Source organism: Arvicanthis niloticus, chromosome 5, assembly GCF_011762505.2.
Source record: "Arvicanthis niloticus isolate mArvNil1 chromosome 5, mArvNil1.pat.X, whole genome shotgun sequence".
Taxonomy (NCBI): domain Eukaryota; kingdom Metazoa; phylum Chordata; class Mammalia; order Rodentia; family Muridae; genus Arvicanthis; species Arvicanthis niloticus.
Window position 1 is genome coordinate 49,829,021 of NC_047662.1, and position 23,522 is coordinate 49,852,542.

General features: G+C 42.8%; 1 protein-coding gene across 5 annotated transcripts in view; it reads right to left on the bottom strand.

The window, feature by feature from the left end:
• Positions 1 to 23,522, bottom strand: part of Dnajc6 (DnaJ heat shock protein family (Hsp40) member C6) — a 146,061-nt gene that overhangs the window by 84,303 nt on the left and 38,236 nt on the right. The window contains exon 1 of one of the 5 annotated variants that reach the window (XM_034502407.2): positions 7,330 to 7,618. The exons of the other annotated variants lie outside the window; for them this stretch is intronic. Coding sequence (XP_034358298.1) covers positions 7,330 to 7,516 — 187 coding nt within the window. The 5' untranslated portion in view covers positions 7,517 to 7,618. Of the gene's footprint in view, positions 1 to 7,329; positions 7,619 to 23,522 lie in introns of those variants that run through there. 5 annotated transcript variants of the gene reach the window in all.

A 23,522-nucleotide genomic window follows, 5' to 3' on the forward strand; every position in this document is an offset into this window, starting at 1 on the left:
CTCAGAGAAAGAGGCAGACAAAGAAAACTCACCACAAGCCTTCCTTTGCAATTTGAAGGGCATTTGTCTGGTGTTCTGCTCCATGAAGAACAAGGGAAGCCTACATATCCAGAGAGAACCAGCTTAACCCCTCTGCACCCCAGTTACTTCAAATGCACGAAGTGGGTGGCTATTGTTCTCCACCTTAAGCTTTTTTTTTTTTTTTTTTTTTTTCATTAGCTATTTGGTCATCATACAAAGAAATGCTTTCACTGTGACATTTCCATACACATTATAGGTTGTTCTCGTTCCTCACTCTACTGCCCTGCCCCACAACCTCTCTCCCTGTCTTGCTAGTTCCCTCATCTGCTGTCAGACACCCTGGCCATTGTCCTCTCTTATTACCTATTACCCATTCCTTTAAACATCCTTCCCCATCACAGGCTACCTTTTCCTAACACATCCTATATTTATAGAAGGGGAATATGAAATGTTTGCCTGAATCTGACTTTTTTCGCTTAACAAAATGATCTTCAGTTCTACCCACTGGAGTGTATTAAAATCACCATGTAAAATGAACAGCAAACTTTATTCTTCTTTACAACTAAATATTATTGCTCTGTGTGTGTGTGTGTGTGTGTGTGTGTGTGTGTGTGTGTGTGTGTTGTCATCTCAGTTTTTAATCCATTCATCTGTTTATGGACATGTAGGACATCTGTTGTAGCTATGATTCTGACATAGCTATCGAGAATAATAAATGGGGTGGGGAGATGACTTGGTTGGTGAAGTGCTTCCTTTACAAGCATGAAGACTTGAGTTCAAATCCCGAGAACTCATAAAAAAAAAAAAAAAAAAAAAAAAAAAAAAGGCTGGGCAGGACAGCATATGCAATAGCAAAGTGGGTAGAAGAGACAAAGTTAGTCACTGGTCTGGAACTTGACTAAGTTTTCGTTAGTTGTTTGGCTAGCACACAAAGAAATGTTTTCATTGTGACATTTCCATACATCTTACACTTTATTCTTGTTCCTCCCTCTACTGCCCTGCCCCGTGACGCGTCTCCCTGTATTGCTAGTTTCCTTACCACCCCACATACAGTTCCCTGGAACTTAGTCAAGTCCCAAGCCAGTGAGAGACCCTGTCCCGAAAGGTGGAAGACTCCAGAGGAATGACATCCAAGGTTGTCCTCTGACTGCAACATAGACATGCACACATGTACACGTCTGCATCTATCCATACATAGACACACAAGATTAGTGCAGCAATAACATGGTTGTGCAAATATCTCTGTAGCAAGTTGACTTACATTCCTTCAGGTCTATACCCAGGAGTAGTGTAGCTGGGTCATGTGATAGCTTTGCTGTTAGGCTTCTAATCTCCACACTGACATCCATAGCAGCTACACCAGTTTACATTCCTACTAGGTGGTAATAAGGCTTCCTCTCTCTCCACACTCTTGCCAGCATTTATTGTCATTTCTCTCTTACATAAATTTCATGAAGGTAAAAAAAATACCATATGTATTTAGCATGATGCTTGAGTCATATCCATTCTATTATTAAGCATTACTGAACAGTGTAAAACACATGTATAACTGGAATAAAATTTGAAATTCATTTTAGTACAATTCTAAGGTTATATATAAATGTGTGCATAATATATGTGTGTTTATATTATACACACACACATTATATGTTGGATGTCCCTTTAAAACTTCACATTTTAATTTTTGATTGTTTGCTTGAATGTGTGAGTATAGGCATGCACTTGTCATAGCATGCATGGGGGTCGGGGTCACAGGACAACCTCCAGGAACTGGTTTTCTGTTTCTACTTTGTTTCTGCCACACTGTGTGCTCCAGGCTACTTGGCCTGCCTCCTGTCTCCCTAAGAGTGCTGTGATTACAGATTTGTGTCACCAAATTGGACTTTTTTACATGGGTTTCCCAGAAAGAAGCATAAGGGTTGACCCTGAGGTAAGAGCCGAAGAGACCAGAGATGAGAGAGGTTACTTTCCATTTTTTCATTTCGTTCCTGTCTGTAATCTTCTATTTTTAACCAAGAGTTCCAGAGCCTTTTATAATAAAAATTGAGGGGAAATCCTGTTATGTAAAATCAAAACTATGAATTATTCCCCGATCTTAGAATAATAATATGGAGCTGACTTGCATAGAAAATAAAAAGGTGAAGAAGGTGGGTTTGATTGGCCTAGAAAAGAGGCCAAGCCAAGAGAAATCTCCATTCCCAAAGCGTCAAAAGTCACCATGTAAAGGAGGGATTGAATTTGTTTTGTAACTAAAGAACAGAAAAGTTACTTTTGCTCCCAACACAGAAAGGACTCTGCTGACAAGAGCAGTCCAAGACACAGACAAAGAATGTGTTCTGTGGGGCTACAGGCTGTGCTTCGGAAGCTCTCCTTGACAGCGAGATCAGAAGCTTGTAGCTATTTGTACATCCTTGACCTTGACTAAAGACTGGCCCTCCCCTATCAGGGAAGGTCATCCTCTTTAGCTGAGCATGCCATGTGGAAAAGGATATTCACAGAGAGATGAAGAAGGATGTGGTCTGCCAGATCAGACAAATCAACCACACTGATCAACCGGATGAAAGATACCACAGCCAGACTGCCCTCACATCCAGGAAAGATCAGTTCCTAGGACTCTCCTTCCGAGTCCAAGAGGTCTGGCAGCCCTCGGCATTGGAAATTTGAACATATTTGGCTCATTACCTACCCCATAACTAGTGCATATTTAGTCACAACAGAATAAATTACATAGATGAACTGTGTCTCCAAATAAATCCCTACAATGAATTAAATACAAAAGACTGTTACATATATGTTTACTTCTATGCAGTATAAAGTTATCCAAATATATATTTCAGGACAATAAAACACAGGTCAAGGGGTTGGAGAGTTGGCTCAGTGGTTAAGAGCACTGGCTGCTCTTCCTGAGTTCAATTACCAGCAACCACATGGCAGCTCATAACCATACATAAAATAAATCTTTAAAACACAGGTCAAAATGTAAAAGCTACATTTAAATACTCTTAACATAGTGTTTACTAAAGATAACTTTAATTTCCAAACAAATTTTCACACTCAGTTTTAAAAAGTATTTTAGCATTCTCCCTGCATGACTCCCTTTGTGCCACCATGACAAAATACCCAGTATAATCTATTTAAAAGGCAAAGGGTTTATCTGGGCTCATGCTCTCAGAGGTTTCAATCCACCATGGCAGGGAGGTCGTGGTGGAGCAGATCCCCTTCCACCATGGCAACCAGGAAGTGGAGAGAAGGAAAGGGCTGGCCCAGGTGAGAGCATCAAAGGCAGAGCCATGAAAGGCACCCCTGTGACCTACTTCCTCCAGACAACCCCCGTACCTCCTAAATCCCCCCATTTCCCAAACACATGAGTCCATGAGAGAAACATTTCAGATCCGAATCATAAAACTTCATTATCTTTATTCTTTTCAGTTTCACTAATATATTGCAGAGTTTAAGTGGACTGTCTTTTCCAGCCTATAGGTATGAACTTGGCAAGTTAGCCTTAATTGGCTCAGTCGAATATAATTTGACTTCTGTGGGTTTTATGAGTTCAACCTTCCCTGAAAGGCAGATTATACACAAGAGAAATATGAAGTTTCTCAAGCAGTGTAGCAGGAGAGCCCCACACCTGGGACCTGACAGGATCACTGAGAGATTGCTCTGGACTCTAACACTTAAGCTATTGAGTTAGAAAATGATTATAGTCCTCAGAACAGTTGTCCCTCTTTCCTTTGAAAACAGATGGAAAATCAAAGTAGATAAAAACTGTTTGATTTCAACGACCAGTTGACACTGTGCCTAGATGGGAAGTCATTTTGGTTCAACAGGGGAAAACTCAGCCCATGAAGACAGAAGCCTGACCAGGTATGATGCCACACACCCGTAAGCTCTGCACTCAGAAGCTGAGGTCAGAGGATCACTGCATGTCCAAGCCCAGCCTGGTCTATCACATAGTGAATTCTAAGCCAGCCAGGGCTATGTTTTGAGACCCTATCTCCAAACCAAACAAAACTAGCAAAGTGGGGCAGGAGGTAAAATAACGCTTGCTACCAAGCCTGAGGGCCTAAGCTTGAACCCTGGGATCTACATGGTAGAGGGAAAGGACTCCTGAAAGTTGTCTTCTGATCTCCATAGATGGCTCGCACACACATACAAGCACATAAAGACACATTTAAATAAAGGCAGTAATTTTTTTTTAAAAAGACAGAAGATCAGAGTCAATGGGTAGCTCCTTTTCACAAGTCTCCATCACCGTCACCACCACCGCCACCACCATCATCATCATGCCATAATTAGGGAGCACACAAACAGCTGGGGAAAGAAAATTTGCAACTCCAACCATATAGCTTTGAGCATCAGCTAAAGCTGAATGTTAAGAACGTCTACTCTTCTTCAAGTGAGGAACAGACTTTAAACCTTGTTTTCCAGCTGTAAACAATAGTTCTGATGCTCCCTTACCCCCCTCCCCCAAGCACCAGGGCACACAGACAGGTGCTGCTCGATACCTTATCTATTTGACAGCATTCTCGAAAATAAGGTAAGTGTCCAAGCGTTCTGTATAAATTGCCACACATGTGTAAAGTACTACTGAGATTAAGCTTTCCATTGTCTACAGGGACATTCACATATTGTTCCAATTCAAAACCATTCCTGTCAGAACAAAGCCCCATGAAACAACCTCCTATCCAGCACATCGTGTCATACACACTCGGCCCGATAAATGGGCAGATGACTGTTGCATTAGAAATGATCTATGGGTTTAATTAAATACCCTAACAAATGGATACAGTTACCCAGCATGGGCCACACACTTTAAGCCTCTTAGACAAAAGACTATAATCAGGCAAGACATACAGTTGCACTAGGAAACAAATATGGTTCTCAGAATCTAATCCCTCCTCTGGACCAGACATTATCACTCTTAACTATGTTCTCAATCTAACATATACCAGGAAGTGCATGCTGACAGGAGCCTGAGATAGCTGTCTCCTTAGAGGTCTGCCAGAGGCTGACATATACAGAGGTGGATGCTCACAGCTAACCATTGAACTGATCAAGGGGTTCCCAATGGAGGAGTTACAGAGAAGACTGAAGGAGCTGAAAGGGTTTGCTGCCCCATGGGGAGAGCAACAATACCAACCAACCAGAGCTCCCAGGGTGTAAACCACCAGCCTGGGAGAACATAGGGAGGGACCCATGGCTCCAGCTGTATATGTAGGAAGGATGGCCTTGTCGGGTGTAGGTGGGAGAGGAGGTCCTGTGAAGGCTGGATGACCCAGTGTGGAGGAATTCAAGAGTGGGTAGGTGGGAGTGGGAGGGAGGGTGGGGGCACATCCTCATAGAAGCAGAAGGAGGGGGGATGGAACGGGGGTTTCTGGTCGGGGGCGGGGGGGGATGAAGAAAGGGGATAACATCTGAAATCTAAATAAAATATACAATAATAATAATAAAGAATATATACATCCAGTCATCAGTTGTACCAGCCATCTGCAGCCAAGCCAAGACATTCCCCTCAGCAGATGCAGGAGGGAACAAACATGGCAGGGAGCCTCAAAGAGGGATGGGGTAGGGGGGCTCTTAAAACAGCACTAGTTTGATGAAGTTGAAGAAATACCTGGCAACAGTACTTTAGTGATAACTGTATCTCTTCCCACCCCCACGGTTTAACAAAGCATTTCATTGTTCTCTCCACCTACTGATAAACCTGATTTAGTAGGAGGAGAAATGGCCAGACCTCAGAAATCCAGGACCTAACTAGGTCTTCTGTGTTAGAATGGCTGCCCCTACCAAATGACAATGCACCAGAGACCCAAAAGATCATATTTGCAACTGAATTCTCCCACAAAGTTTAAGCCTGTATTTGGACATCACTTGATCCAGGAAAAGATATTTTTTTCTATAAAAATGTGTTTCTCCTGCAATGTATCGATACTTTAAAAAAAACAAATCCCACTCCTAAAATGATTGTTGGGAAATCATGCATGGACTCCTGTCTTCACATTCCTGATATGGGGCTTCTTTCTCTGCACTCACTTGGAACGGGTTCATTTCAATTATTTCCAAGTATTCCCAAAATGACTATGGGTCAGAGTACAAGAATCTCTTAAAGCTTTAAAGGAGGGCCAGAAAATAAATAGCATTCATGTACCATAGATCTAGAAAGGCACAGCTCAGATAACCAAACATAGCATTACTCCCCAGATCCTAAAATCTGAAGTCCACAAGGAACAATGTTGACTGTATATAAGATGGTCGGAGAGAACCTCCCACCAGTACCTCTTTGATTTAAGTCAGAGCTTAACTAGTAAACTCCTCTCCAAACCAGACAACCAAATATCTGGGGATAGTATTTTATGTCACTTCAGAAAGAAGGAAATAGAAAATGATAGCCCAAGGAAAGACATTACACAATTAAAATCCACAAGCGATTGTCAAGTGAAGGAATAAAATCCTACTTGGTTTCATCCCAACATGACTCCCACCAGAGTCCTTAGCTGCCCCAGTATTAAAACCACAAAGGTAGAGCCGGCTCCCCGTGATTTCCATCCCGGAAAAGTACACAAACAGGGCTTACACAAGTCCTTGGCCAGCAGGGATTCGTGGATGACTGTTTTGATACACAAATCGCTAACTGTCACCGAGTCTGAGAGGTCTGTAACTCATTAAAACATTTTATGAGACTTGTAAACACAGATACAAACTTTAGAACCGTCTCCCTATATGAGGAGCTTTAAGAAATTTTAGCAGGCAAAAGGATAAGATAAAAACCAACAGCAGAGGGGAAAATTTGCATTGTGTAAAGCGTAAAGGCTGTGTTGTTTAACAGGGCTCTTGATCCCAGGTAAAGAGGAAACATTAACCCTAGAGGATCGTTTAGACGCGGCAAAGCTTTACATAATAGTAAATAACAGCAGCCATCAGGGGAACAACTGGTATAAACGCGGTCTGCAAACAGCAAAAGCACCAAGCATTTCTCCTTCACCTCGGCTCAGACAACTGGGCGGAGAAACCAGCCACCTAGCCTCGCGGTGCCACCCTCCCCTGATTCCCCTCCCTCCCTTCCCCTCCCCTCCCTTCCCTCATCTCCCCGCCCCCAGCTGGTGCATTCAGCAGCCTAGGGAGATTAAGAGGTGCTCACTAATGTCACCGAGCCTCCAGACGGATCTAACGTTTCTTAGCTCCCCAGACCAAAGAAATTAGAGACGTTACACCCTGTGGTATTAGATGCCATGGCCTACAACCCAGCCTCTCCTAGCCTGGACCGGGGACGTGCACCGGGCAGGAGGACTGCGCCACAGCGGCCGCTACCTGAGCTGTCCGTGGTGCTGGCGCGGTGCGGAGGCTGCCGGGCGGGACTACGCACCGCGCCCGCGATCACCCTCTGCGTGCCAGCCGCCGCGCCCCGTGCGCTCGAGTCCCCGTGACTGTCCACCAGCTGCAAGGATTCATAACCATCGCTGCTGGTCTTTTTCCGGTAGCTCCCGAGGAGGCTCATGAGCAAGCCCGGAGAAGAGGGGGAAGAAAAAATAATCAACCTGGGAAAGGAAGGGGGAGGGGAAGATGGGACAGACTAAGAGAGGGATGAAAAAAAAAATAACAATAATAATCAAGTGCCCGACATGACGCGAAGAGGAGGGAAAGAAGGGAGCGGCCACCAGGAAGGGCTCTGCAGCCTCCGCCCCGGGCACAGCGCACCCAACTGGCCCCGGCCACCCGTCGGCTGGACAGCGCCCGAGGAAGTGTAGGTGTAGCCCGGCAATAGCCGGGCAGCTCCCGGAGTGGCTGGAGGGGGAGGGAATAAACAGAAGAGAGTAAAGGAGGGGAGAGTCGTAGGGAGGGAGGCTGAAAGCGGAAAACGGGGCGGGGCGGGATGGGGAGGGGACCACGACAACGCGGAGGGAGGGGTGTGTCAGCGCGCCTTGCTTCAGAAAAAAGGGGAGAAGGTGTCTCAGGCCTTGGAGACCAGGCACCCTTGGAGAAAGAGCCAGGCACGGCACGCCCATTTCATGTAACTCAGCTGGTCTTTGTTGGAGGATTCGGCAAGTGAAAGCCGACTGGGTTGATGGACCTGGTGGACTGGGTTGTAACTCCAGTAGGAGGGGAAAAGGAATCTGTTGATGACAGGCCATCTGTGTACCCAGAGCAGCAGAGCGGCGTTTCTGCACACTCCTGGCACGGGATGAGCTATGGATATGAAAGATTTGGCTAAAAGGGGTAAGGGAGCCAGGGCCAGATCTATTCAGCAACTATGTTGAAGGTATAATCGGGGAGGGGATGTTACATCCTTTGCACTTCCAGGTCTCTTATTGGTTACCTTGAAACAGGGAGAAAGGACTCCCCAACTCAGCTGGCTTGAAGGAAGTCTGGGAAGAGAAATATGCCAGATTTTCCTTCCATCCTGTAGCCTCGCCCCTCATTTTTCTTTCATAGTTGTTGGTAAGGAAAACAGCCATTATTGGAGGGGATCTGTCACGAAGTTAATTAGCAGCAAGGCCAAGGCCCTCTTCTTGAAGAAGGCTCTGCAAGCCCATGTGCCTAGCTGTCCACTTGTGATTTTTGTATTCTCAAAGAGTAACTCCCCCCCCCCCCGGGCATTGTGTGAATTTCGGGCCTCCACAATCTAGATATGAACTGTGTTCAGTCTCAAGATGCAATCACCCACTGCTTGTTTTCGCCTGATAGTATTTCAGAAGGCTCCCTCCTCAGCTCAGCTCCAGTGAAAGACCAGATAAAAATGTTGACTTAAAAGTATCATTTTTCTCTCCTAGTACTTGGATAAACTAAAAGGAAAACCTTTTAGAAACACTCCGACATTTTCCTGTGATACGAGAAGAAAAAGTGCACATGTGTGCTGTGTGTGGGGGCAGGGCACAGGCACTGTGCCAGCCTGACCTGCTTGTTGGCTTACATAGTTTCCTCTTGCTGTTATTATTTTGATCACATCAGGACACAAAAATCAAATGACAGCAATTAAGAGTCTTCTGTCCAGATCATCTGGGACCTAAAGTTCCCTGGAAACTCCAGCTCCTCATAAGCCTAAACACAATAAATTAACTGCTTGACAAGCATTTTCTTCTTCAAAGATCGCACAGACACACGGGTAGAGAAGGAGTCAGAAGAAGTCAAAGATGCCAGATCCTTTCATCCCTTCACTAACTATCCAGGGTGTTCTCATCTGCTGAGGTGCAGTAAGACCAGAAGCAGAATCCAGAGCTAATGCTTGCTTATAATAACTCTGAATTGTAGCAGGAAAAATTGAAATATGATTTTAAGCACAGGCCCTTTACTTTCAAACTTGTAAATCTTGAGCTATTTTGTTTACTTTATTGAAGCAATAACTTTTAAAATCTAGTAACAAAATCGTTTCCAGTGACATTTAATAATCTCTTTCTGTACTTTCTCAATTCATTACTGACCACCAGGGAGCACAAACATCTAGTGTCCATTATGTGCCTCATTGGATGCAAGCTGTGTGGTCACTAGAGACAACCATTCTGAAAGTGAAAGCTGCTATTTTCAAAAGAAACACTTTGGGTTATTTTTGCTACACTTCAGAATTGCAGACATTCTGGTGGAAAGAAACTGACACATATGCCTTTGTATTTTTTGATAACTATCTCCCAAGTTTGCAAATTTAAAGAAAGACAAGAATGGGCTACACAGCATCTCCCCTCAGTCACTGCTTTTCTGGGATGAAACCCAGACTCTCAAAGATAGTAATCAAGGGATGTACCACTGAGCCACACCCCCAGGTCATATTATTTTTTTTTTTGCTTTATACTTAACATAAAAATAAATCAATCAGAATAACTATTAATATTTCTACAAAACTGGGATATAATGAACACAGGATTCTACACTGTCTAGATTTATTTATAATGGCCTAAAAACTAGAGTCTGGGGACTAACTTGGAACATCTACCAACTTAACTCTAATAGGCTCCTAAAAAGCTCACTTCCCCATGAAGATATTTCTGCTCTACACTGCCAAGTGTTTAGCATATGACAACTCATATGTTGTAGCTAAAGAAATAAACAGTACTTAACATAGCTATCTGTACTAAGCACATAAATGTTTCCTGTTGTCACCATGCTGGTTTGTCTTCAAACACAGCTCTATCCTGTGCTTTTGCAATTGTGGTTCCTCCCATGCATCCAACTGAAAGGCAAGCTAAGTATTCTTTACTCCAGAAGTAGAAGATAGAAAGTTACCCATTGCTAGTAAGAACTTGGTGGGGGTTGGGTGGAGAGAGGGTTCAGCTGGTAAAGCTGAGCATGAGAACCTGAGTTTGAGCCTTAACATCAAAGTGGGGAAAAATGTTAGGAAATCAGGCATGGTGGTTTAAGTTTATAATCCCAGCACTGGGGAAGTAGAGAAAGGAGGAACCCTAAGACTCTCAACCAATGAGAGACTCTATATAAACAAAACCAAAAAGTTGGTTGGACCACACCTAAGGAAACACAGCAGAAACCAAGATCAGCTACTAGCAACACACACACACACACACACACACACACACACACACACACAAATGTTAATGATGAGAACCTGGGCTTTGGAAAGGAAGTCCTGTAAAAGCAAAGCCTACTCTGCTGTTTCCCAAGATCGTAGAAGCTGCAGAGATGGTTTAATGTTCAGGAGTACTTGTTACTATTTCAGAGCACTGGGATTGATTCCCAGCACCTATGTTGGGCAGAAGACAATTGTCTATAACTCTAAGGGATCAGATGCCGACTTCTGCCCTCCACAGACACACAGATACACACACAAATGAAAATAAGATACAATTACAAAGTATGGTAGTACACATCCTTAATCCCAGAACAAGGGAGACAGGTGGATCTCTGTAAATTCAAGGCAAGCCTGGTCTACAGAGTTAATTTCAGGCCAAGCAGGGATACACAGTAAGATCATACCTTGATTGATAAATAAATAAATAAATATTCAATGAAAAAATAACAGTTTGCTCCATAATTTATTTATCTCAAGAATAAAATATTACAGATGGAGATAGACTCAAAGGATTGGCTATCCCCTGTAGGGTGAGTCTTCAGTTGTTCTTACTAACTCCATGATGAGTGCCCCGATAGAGATGTTCAGGAGCCAGTCTTTCTTCATCCATACCCACAGCTAAATATTCTCTCCTCAAAGCAAATGCCACCCACATTTTGCAGTGAGGCCATAGAGTGAAGGTAAGCTAGGACTGTGCTGGACTGTGCCGGATTGTGCCAGACAATGCTGGATTGTGCCTGACTGTGCCACCCTTCCTCTTTTGGGAATGATGTTAGAGACAGAGGGTCTGGAACTAAACCACTCAGCAATGAGTTCTAGGCTCTCAGGCTCTGACCAAATCATGGAGAAGGAGCATATTTCCATTACAACACAGTCATCGAAGTGAGAATTAAATGATTTTTTTTATGTAGGTGTATGTGTGGATGCCCTTGAGTACAGAGGCCAGGAAAGAGAATCAGATTCCTTAGAGCTGAAGTTATAGGGTTGTAAGCTATAGGGTTGTAAGCCTCCCAGTATGGATGCTCTAGAAGATCACCAAGCTTTCTTCCCGCTCCCCCCCCCCCCCGTCATCTCTCCAACCCTAAATCAATTATTATTGCACAGGGAGAGCATAATAAATACTACTCTCATTCCCTATTATTACTACTGCCACTACTATATTATGACTTCCTGCCATTATTTCCAGCCATTGCTGTATTTTATATCTAATTAAATCATTTTCCAAAACTCAGATAGTTTCCCATCTTTAAGATTAGACTAGAACCTGTCCTGCATTAGAGATGTGTAGTTACCATTGTGATGGATGAGAATATAAAAAGCCTTTTGTATAAGGCAAAGTGATTTTCTGCACTGGATCTGAATGTCTGAATGCTCACTTTTCCTATTATACTTGGAGTATTTACGAAGGAAAGTCCATGCTTTCCTTGGGTCCTGTGACAACCAGTGAGTACCCAAATACTGAGTAAATGCACGAGATTCTGAGATCAATCTCCTCTCCAATATAACTAAAACAAAACAACAGAAACCAAAAAAATAACAAGAGAAAGAAAAGGAAAAATAGTGATCAAATACTAAATTAATAAGTGGATGAAGAAATGAAAACAGCGTCCCTACCTCCCTTTTTGCATTTTTGCGTTTGGTATGCATATGTGACACAAAGGTGTGTGGCATACATGCAGAGATGCAAGGGTGATGTCAGAAATCATCCCAGGTCACTCTTCCAGGTAACTCATAGACACAGGGTCATCCATCAAAACCAGAACTCACAAATATAACTAGTTTTGCTAGCCAGCTGGTTCTGGGGATCCTCCGTCTCTGCCATTGGAGGCTGGGATTACAAGTGAGCTGCCATGCTCAACGGGCATTTTGTGTGGGTTTTGGAGATCCATACTCAGGCAAGCGCTTTAACCACTGAGTCAAGTCCCTTCCCCTACTCCAGTGATTTCTTTTACATTTTTATAATATTCACACTGTGGCCTACTGGAAAATTGTAAAATAAACTTAACAATTCATAGGCATTATTTTGGCCAAAAGAAAATAAGATAAAAAACATTAGTTTTGGGAATGTGGGGAAATATTGTTTCTTAAAATACTGCTTAAGGTGGGGTGTGTGTGAGTGTGTATGTGTGTGTGTATATGTGTGTGTGTTTACATTAAGTAATGATATGGATGAACTTTTCACCATGAGTTCTGATGGTAAATGTCTGCCTGTCTCTCTTGAGCACAACCTCTATTATTAAACATGCCCAGTGTTCCTAACTGTGACAACCCTCTACACTGTGACTACTGGGGTCACCTGAACAATTGGATGACAAAAATATTATGAATTAGACAATAAATGAGGGCAACATTTTTCTGTTGTGTTCTTGCTTTTATAAAAGGTCTGTTGTTTTTTTTAAATAAAATTTCAATTGTTTGATTTCACTGATGAAGACTTGGGAGCCAGATGCTGGGGTGAAAGCCTGCTAACTCAGAGAGGCAAAGAAAGCACCCAGTTGACCTTCCTCCTCAGCCAATGTCCCACCAGGAATGTTTCTCTCCAACGCCATCTCACAAAAACCTCCTTCAAACCGGATGTCCCTTCCTTCTACTTTCTGTTTGTCTCTCTATCCATCTTCCTGACAACTCTTACTCTCCATGGTTTTTTCTTAATTATCCTCTGTTCACTTCCTCTTGATCCATAGTTGACTTTATTTAATCCTGTTTACAATATTCAAGCAGAAAGCTCTCAGATTAAAGGTGTGTGTTAAGCTGAGCAACACCACAACTAAAAAAATAGGTTTTTCCAGTAAATAACACAATCTCAAATTCACGGTGTGATCAAATATCCTATAACACAGGTCTCTGAAACACAGCCCTTTGATTTTCTGATGTGACGAAAATAAATCAATGAGTAGCATTAAAACATATGTGAGCAACACGCCTTGGTCATATCCAGGTTACCTCCTTATGGGATATGACCTGTGAATACATTAAAACATATGTGAGCAACACGCCTTGGTCATATCCAGGTTACTTCCTTATGGGATATGACCTGTGAATACATTAAAACATATGTGAGCAACACGCCTTGGTCATATCCAGGTTATCTCCTTATGGGATATGACCTATGAATATACACAATTGGGGTACTTAACTGAACAGTTCTTGGGTATATTCTAAACATATTTGGCTTGTCTGGACTTTTAAAAAGAAAAACTTTTAATTTATGTCTTGCCAGAAGGTTCCCAAGCTCCAGTTTTAGCATCGTCTCTCACCACCATTCCCAGCCTCCTGGCCTACTTCCTACCAGCCCTCGAAGGCATCTGGACCTGAGACCTGAAGTGTCAAAACCTCAACTGAAGAACCAAGAACAGGACCAAGACCAATGCCAAAATCTACATCTCTGAGCCACAGCCAAGAAGAAAAGGGAACAGGCTGGGAATCCTTTCAGAGTTCTTCAACAGCAGGGTGGCCCTGACTCACTCACCTGCCAGAAAACTGCAGGCCCAGACTTTCAGGAGACCCTTGAGCTTGAATTTCCTGTCTTCTCAAACCTTGACTTGTCATCCCCTCTCCTCCTCCAAAAGACATCCAGAGGAGAAATCTGCACTCAATCAAGTGTTCTCATTTGCTATGCCCCAGCTGATCAAGGGTTCAGCAGAGAATCACACATGTCACTAAGAGCAGCTGCCACAAGCTACATACAGCAACACACAAGAGCAAGCAGGCAGTGTGCTTGCAAACAATAAGAGAGCCGGAATATCTAACACAAGGAGATGTCTGCATAACAGTTCCTGGGAGTAGAGATGTCTGTTACGAGTGCATGACCAAGTGCTGTCTCTCCTGGAAGACAGGACCAATTTTCCGGGTAGGGCATCCTTTCTGAGACTGCTCATCCTGAAACCCATGCTTACTTGAAGAGCTTATGGTAATAAAGATCACTCGTTGCTCATTTCCCACTTCCAGGTCCCCTTCCTTGCAGGACTCTCATGTCCTTGACAACCCCGAAAATGCCATCTTATTTTTGGAGAACCTATGTCACTCACACAATCATCCCTCAAATGTCAAACTCTCTGGTCACACTCAGCCGCTGCACATGGCTGCAGTGGTAGCTCCACTACGAGAGTGAAGCTTGAGGCCAGTGGTGTCACCACACTTGTCAGCACTCCTTTCCCAGGGTGACCAGTGAAAAGCGAATTGCCCTGGCTATTCTGGCCATGTGGGAGTCTGTGCTCAGTGATGCCTGAAGGCAGCTTCTGATTGAGCCAGCTTCCTCCTGTGTACTTGTGTTTTGGGTCATACACCTAAAATTTGATGCCTGGTTACCCTTCGGTTCAATTCAAAAATCACTAGAAGGAAAATATTTGTATTCTCATCAAAAGCAAGTTTGTAGCTCCAATGCCCGTACTATCTTTGCAATTATAAATTAAATCGACTTAAAATGTAGTTTAATTTTTTTGATAGTAACTAAGTAGCCCCTAAATGGGGAGTTATGGCATACAATCATAATGCCAGAACTCAAGAAGTTCAGACAGGACAGAAAGTTCAAGGTTGGGCTAGGTTCCATAGTAAGACTATTTCAGATCAATACATTTTTAAAAGTAGACCTTGAGACAGGCTTGGTGCTGCATGCCTTTTTCTCTAGCACTTGGGAGACAGGGGCAGGACAATGGCAACAAGTTTGGAGCCACAAAGATATAAAAATAAGAACAAGCTCTTAACACTAAAAGAGGTTTGACAAGTGTTCCATTTGGCATATCAGTGTGACAGTCTAAGCAGATGTAGATTAAAGAGACATGGAGAGAAGCCACTGGCTTTGAAGGAAGCCTATGTTATACCTATGCTTGAGCACTGTCCAAACATTTGTACATAAGTCTTCTATGACCTGGTCCGGACTCATGGCCACACTCATGTCTCTACAGTGGAGGAAAACTCCATTCTCTACATCACTGGATGAAAAACAGTGAGATGCATGAACAGGCTGATGATTGCCAAGCCTGACCACCCTGAGTTCTAGTCCCAGAACCCACATGGGAGAAGGAAAGGACAGAGTCCTATTTGAGTTGCTCTCTGACCTCAGAGGGCTTCAGGATAAAAGCTTTGGCACCCAAGCAAAAGACAGAAGGACCCTGAGCTTCAGAAATACATAACAGTCATACGTTAATTATGCCTAGATCAGCTAAGGGAGAGAAAAAAAAGAAATCACCCTGTGGTGAGCCATTCTTTTGCTTTTCCCTGGTACATGCAGCCATTCTAGTCCCCAGTGGGGTGCCACCTAACCCCTGGACTTCAATTCTTCACTTGTCATAACAATTACTGGGGATTTCATGTCTATACAATCACAGACAAGTTTTATGACTTAAGACTTTTTCAGCTCACTCATAAAACTGTTACATCTAAGAAATAAGGCAGCTATTACAATTGTGTGACACCAAGGAACACAAAGAGCTTGGCCTGGTGCCTGGCTGTGGTATTATATGCTTTTCTTCAACAAGTACATAACTATGTCTACTCTACCTGATTCCAAGCCCAGTGACTCTCTGTGATACCAAAAGACTCCTTCAGACAGACCCAGCACAAAACTGCAAGCTTGTTCACGTCAAGTTCATGTCACCCAAGACTTCTGTAGTCTGTCCCTTTCTTTGTACAGAATTCTCTTTCTTTGACTCACCTATGTAATTTTGATGTAGTCTAAAACACTTTAAGCCATCCAAGTAGATAACATAAATTAAAACAGTCTGTTGCTATAACACAATAGCTGCAAGATGTTTATATGGCCAAGTGAGGGTCTGATCCATTCTCTATTTGCATGAAAAAATAATAATAAATGAGAAATATAGGTAATGAGGTTGGAAGGATTTATTTTTCACCCTGATTTATGGAAGTTATTAAGCAAAACACAAAAGTAGATTAAATTATGTGTTGGGTCCCTTTGTACCTACAACTCAACATCAATAATACCAGGCCACAATCAATCTCCTTTTATATGTATAACTCTAACTTCATTCATTCATTTATTTGTGTACTTAGTCTTTTACTTGCAAGGCTGGGGAATCAATCCAGAGCCTCATGCACTGAATTGTACCTCCAGCCCTCCCCAGTGTTTTAAAGTACATTTCAGGCTTCATAGTATTTATCATTAAATACTTGAATATGCAATACTTTAAGCATTTTGACAGACATGGAATAATATTAGGTATTACCCATGCCAGAAGCAGAGCAAAATGTACTCCACCTGCTCGTTGAGAAGCCAAAGCCACCTACTCATTCCGTGTTCCTGCTACCTTCCCATTTGCTAACTTCTGGTGGGAAAGAAGCAGCATCCATTTATCTTCCTATCCCTGCCATCCCCATTGACACCCCACGTGCCTCTTCCAGCCCTGGTTATAATCTTGGGCCTTGCTGCCCAGGATATCTGGAAGCTAGCATGAGATTAAGTATTCTACGGCCAGAGGAATTTATGAAATATTAAAGCAGAAAGGAACTGAAGAGGGCAGGAGATCCCTTTCAATTCAGAGATAAGAAAAATGAGTCAGAAAAAGTGAACAAATTGATTCACATCTAAAATGCAAATCTAATTATAGGACTGTGCTGGCGGGTTTCTGTGTCAACCTGACACAAGCTGGGTCATTTGAAAAGAAGGAATCTTAACTGAGAAAATGCCTCCATCTGACTAACCTGTGGACAAGTTTGCAGGTTATTTTCTTGATTGATAATTGATGTGGGGGGGGGGGGGCTAGCTCATTTTAGGTAGTGCTACCCAAGGGCAGGTGGTTATGGATAGTATATGAAAACATACTGAGCAACCCAGAGGGAACAAGCAACACTTCTCCAAGATGAAATAAACCCTTTCCTCCCTGTGGTGGTTTGAACGATAATGGCCCCCATAGGCTCTTATAATTTTGAATGCTTGATCTTCAATTGCTGGATTATTTAGGAAGGATTAGGAGGTGTGGCCTTGTTGGAGGAGGTGTGGCCTTGTTGGAAACGGTGAGTCACTGGGCCTGGGCTTTGAAGTTTCAAGAGGCCACACCAGACTTTCCCTATCTATCTATATTTATCTTTAGTTAGTTAGTTAGTTAGTTTTTCTTTCTTTCTTTGCCCCCCCGCCCCCAGTCTTTCTCCTCTTTCTCTGCCTGCTGTCTGTGAATCAGGATGTAAGCTCTTAGCTACTGCCCCAGCACCATGCCTGCCTGCCTGCCACGGTGTTCCCTGTCATGATGGTCATAGACTCACCCCTGAAACTATAAACAAGCCCACAATACCTAATCAAATGCTTTATTTTATAAGTTTCCTTGGCCTTGCTGTCTTTCATAGCAATAGAACAGTAACTAAGACACTCCCCAAGTTGCTTCTGATCTTGGTGTTTCTTCACAGCAATTACCCCTAAGAAAGACAAGGGCTCAGCCCTCCATCTAGGTCCTGACCCTTTAGGGTTGAGTGACTTTTTCACAGGGGTCACCTAAGACCATCAGAAAACACAGACATTTACATTATAATTCATAACAGTAGCAAAAATGCAATTAGGAGGTAGCAACAAAAATAATTTTATGGTTGGGAGTCACCTTAACATGAGGAGCTGTATTCAAGGGTCACAGCATCAGGAAGGCTGAAACCACTGATCTAGGTGTTTGACACATGTACCACTCACTCTCCAGGACTGTTACTTCTCCCTCAGAATTAGACCTCTTGTTCCTTGTTTCACCTCACCTCTATTCTTTTTTAAATAATAATTATTATATTTTATTGCTTTATTGTATGTGCATGTGCATGTGTGTGCACACATGCACATGTGGAGATCAGAGCACAACTTGAGGGAGTTGGCTCTTTCCTTCTACCATGTGGCTCCAGAGGATCAAACACAGATCAGCACGTCAGCAGCAAAGTGCCTTGACCCACTAATTCACCTTGCAAGTCTCTCTGCCTCAGTCTTTAGGTTCAGACATTTGGCATCCCTGGATTTCCCGCATGCCCAACCTTCTTTTCAAATCCCTTTGTGGACAGCACTTCCCCAGGTAATCTTTAAGCTGTCAGAACCAGGTCAGGTATGATTCCATCAGTTCTCATAGTATATTGTACATCTTTGAACATGTCACAACATGCTCCACTTGTTTGTCTACACCGTGCCTTCCCACTCCAGCCTGTGGACTCCGTGATGTCAGGCCATGTTAGTACTCCTTCCATGGGAAGTCGATGAGCCATCTTTGAGAATGGCTCTTGTCTGCCGCTTCACCGCTACTGCCTGCTGCATCTATTACTGATAGAGACCATGGAGCCACATATAGAGAACAATTTTCCTGAGAAGTTCATGTCAGACTCCCCACATGTTTGAAATGGACTCACCCAACAAAGCTACCACATACTGCCCTCTCATGTTTCTACAGAATTGATGAAAACAGACATTTTGTCTTTTCAAACCATATTAGCTTGAATTTTCTTTTTGTTTTTGACCAGATCATGAGCTTTACACCTTCTAGACCTGACTCTCCTTTTTGAGTGATATATAAACCATCACTCTGAGACAATATTCCTTTAGACCGAATATTGTTTGTGGATGACAGAAAACGGGGTAATGATGCTCACCTCTGTTGCTAGCATCACCATGCCCATGAGCTGTGGACCACAGGGAATCATGTAATGGTAGTAAATGGCTCTGTGTTTGTGTGTGTGCGTGTGTGCGTGCGTGTGTGCATGCGTGTGTGAGCAAATGCGTGCAGATGCCAACATCTGCAACACAGTAGGTCAGAGGCACTAACTGATGTGCTTTCCCGTTTCCTGTCTGGCTTTGTCTGCAAGGTGACAGGGCACATCCTTAAGCCCCCAGTACCCATTCCCCAGTTACAGAAGAACTTTCCTGGTATTACTAGGAACCAGTTCATTCATCTGTAGTCCCACCATGGGAAGTGATCTAATGCAGATGGGGTAAGAGTTAATTCCTTAAAATTCAAGTCAGCGCAACCCAATTTACCAGAATTCTCTTGGTGTATTGGTTAAACATATGGGCTTTAAAGAGACATGAACATTTAGCCTGGAAGTTTAAAACTGGCCAAAAATACAGAACTTTTTTGCGCCCTAATCTTCTCTGTTCTAACAGAAGCTTTTCACTGTACTTATTGACTGTACATATTAGTTACCACTGTGGTCCTGCCCTGTTTAACATTGCTATAAAAAGTACATGGGTTGACATCATTTTAAAGAGGTTTATGAAGCTCACAATTCTGGTGACAGGAAGAAGCAAACAGCATGGTACAGGTGGCGAAGACTCCGTGCTACATGGGAGAAAAGTGTTAAGGGAACAAGAACACAGAAGGGATATTGCTCAACAAGAAACCAAGAGATAGAGAGAGTCAAGGTCTCCTCTTGATAACAGCCCACCCTTCACAGAAATCAATCTACTCTTTGTGCTGTAGGAACCAGACCTAGTACCTTATAGCTACTATATGTTAAGCAAGCACTTATCACAAAACTTTATCCCTGTCATCTTTTAAGTTTATGTTTTCATTTTGAAAAAGGATCTTGCTAACTTACCCCAGGCTAAGCATTGAACTCACTCTGTAATTTAGGGCAGGCCTTGAACTTGGGATCTTCTTGCCTGAGCCTCCTGAGTAACTAGGATTATAGACTTATACCACCAGGCCCAGCATGAGTCCACTTTACCACTACCACAAAACAATGTTAATCTATTCATGAGCTTGGAGCCCTCATGACCTAATTTTCTTACACTAAGCCCACCTCTTAAAGGGTCCACTGCTCTCACAGTATGATACTAGGGACCCAGTGTCACTGTATACTCAGCCCATGAAGCTCTGGGAGACAAGCCAGATCTAAAAAGCAGACACAAGACACATTTTCTTTAAGCAAACAAAAGAAGCACTCTTTCTGGAAAACTCTCCTCTTCTCTGGCTGGAGTTGGAGCTGTCCCAGACCTACCAAGATCAGTATCTAAAATGAAGCTAGGTCAGCAGGTGAAAATCAGAGAGTAAGTCAAACTGAATCCTGCCCTGGAGCAAAGATAACATACAGATTGCCTACAGTCTGTATTTCTGATATGTTGGGGACAGGAGAGCTGAGAAGAAAGTGTTGCCAAAGAGAAAGAAGTAAATTTGGGAGAAAAAGAGACATAAGAAGACAACTTTCTAAGTGTATTAATTCCAGAAGACCATCGCCTTTCCATACTTATAATAACCCCTGCTTTAATTAAATTGATTTGTACTGTCTCTGTGATGTGTATAGCCAAAAGAGTTCTACCTACTGTAGGACACGATGCTCACATAATTGTAATCTATCGCACATCTACTCATATAAATGAATTATTTCTTCCCTACTGTATACATCAGGAAAAAAAAACAAAGATGCCTATATAAAAGCTTACATTAAAATTTTAGTGAATGTTAATAAGCTTTAGATAAAAGTCGAATCCCAACCTATACAATGACATTTTCTATACCTGTTCAGAATAAAGCTAACATTTATACAATACTTCATGGTTACAAAAGCAGGTCTGAAGAAACAGGATGCAAGCCACCAGTGAACGATAACTATGTGCTGTTATGCTAGTCTTTCGTCAACTTGACACAGGATAAGATTATCTGAGAAGAAGGGATCTCAAGTGAGAAAATGCTTCTGTCACATTGGGTCACAGGCAAGTCTGTGGGGGTGTTTTCTTGGTTAATGGCTGATGTAAGAAAGCCCAGTCCACCATGGGAAGTGTCAACCCTAGGCAGATCGTCTTGGCGTATATAAGAAAGCAGACTGAACAAGCTAGGCAGATCAAGCCAGTAAACAGCATCCCTCCATGGTGACTACTTCAGTTCCTGACTCCGGGTTCCTGCTCTGAGCTCCTGCCCTGACTTCCCTCAGTGACGGAGTGTGAGCTGGGAGTTATAAGATAAACTAAAACTTTCCTTCACTAAGTCAGTGTTTATCACAGCAAGAGAAACTAAAATAGAAAAAAATACAACTTTCAAGTTTCCAGTGGCTACATTAAAAACAAAAGTGAAACAAATGAATTCACAGATGAATTTAGTTTTACAGTGTCTCTCATTATCTCAGTAGATACAAAGTATTGCTGCTTCAATGTGGAACCAGGAAGATTTTCTTCCTGCTACATACTTGGCTAGGCTTTGCACATTACATTTCCTGTGTATCTTATTTTTCAGTAGCCTCTTCCAGGGGTTGGCCACTATACATCCATCACAGAAGTAAACTGTTTCACTCTACCTAACAACTGAAAGAGCAAGATTTCTGTAGTTATAAGTGAGAAAAGTAAAACTCAAAGAATAAACTTTTTTTTTTCCAACAAGGAGTAATCAGTGCAAAGCCTAGACTGCAAGCTCGCCCTCTGGTCTCTACCTCTGAAGCTCTGCACCTCACTGTGGAGTATGCAGAGTAGGAACCATGCTCAACACAATATTGAAATACAGCCACTAAAGAAAAGCATGGGCTAAGGTCTCGCCATACAATGCGGTCCATAAACATAAGGACTCTAATTCCTTTCAGATCAAAGAGAGACTTTCATGAAAATAATCTCTAAATGCACACTTTTTTGTGTATATGTGCAGATTTGTGAATAGAATTAAGTACTCTCACTAACATATGTCTTCCCTCTGCCACATACTCTCTAGCCTACAAGGTACCCTCTGTGTTCACAAAACCAAATGTATGTGTGCATGTATACATAATGGTATGCATGTACATGTAAGCATACACGTGCACATGTGCATGTTTACACACACAAGGAGAGAGAGAGAGAGAGAGAGAGAGAGAGAGAGAGAGAGAGAGATTCTATGGTTCTTACTGTTTGCAAAATGGCTAGAACAGTAAGTATAGCTTTAGTTAAAGTATTTGGCCTTTAGTTTCTAAAGCAGGTTTAAAGCTATAAAGGATAAAAAAAATAATAATGTCTTTGTTATAATGCTGGAGCAACTTGGGCCTCAGAGCAAAACCTCTTTCTCTGTTCTTTTTTTCTATTCTCTGTTCTTTTTTCTCCTCAAGGCAAACTGTAAGAACTAGGATCTTTCTTCCCCAAGTCAGATCACTAAAACCTAAAGTATATTATAACCTTCTGCTTTCCTGTCTAACTCCTGACCAGAAAGACATTCTTGGCTACCTTGTCTAATAATAGGTCCTAAGACCTTCATTCTACATGGAGTCTTGCCCCATACCAAAAAGGAAGGCAGGATGTACAGAGAGGCCATGAAGAATCTGAACAGACAGGTTGTGCTGGGTTTCTCACTGTCTCATAACACTAGATGATAACCTTCTGCCTAGTCCAATTGGTACACTGTTGGGAGCCGACTTTTAGCAGAAAGTGGCTAGATTATCTTTGCAGCCATCTGGAACCATATACCCTGATAAGAGATTTGGTTTTCAATAGCCTACAACAGCTGAGCACACTCTGATATCCCACATATTTTGTGTTGCTGTTTATTGCCCCCAGCTGCAAGGCGCACATGGTAGCCACGCCTGCAAGGCATGCAGTTCATGTGCTGTCCATGTGCTATCCAGGCCATATATTCCTGTAAGGCACACGTGGTATCCAAGCCTGCAAGGTGCATGGTGCACGTGCTATCCACACTATAGATGCCTGTAAGGCTTACGTCATATCAACACCTACAAGGCACGTGGTATCCACGTGCCTACAAGGCACGTGGCAAAAGCGTATAAATACCTCAGAATTCCCTTCAATAAAAGAGACTTAAGACTTGAGACTAGAGACCTGAGACTTGAGAGATGAGATTTGAGACTAGAGAAATGAGACTTTATCAGAACCTCTGTCTTGTCTCCATTCTTCGCGTCGCCTGCCCCAAGAGCCCCACTCTCTCTCTTGACCAGAACACTTTGACACCCAAGCGAGTGCAGAGTCTCAACAGTACACAGTTGCCCATGCTTTAGTCATGCCTGTGCAATGACAACTCCATAAAACCCCAGTGGAAGGGCTCAGAGAGCTTCTGGGAGCTTATGGAGACTGAGAAAAGTGAGGAGGAACTAGTCCACATCCCAGGAG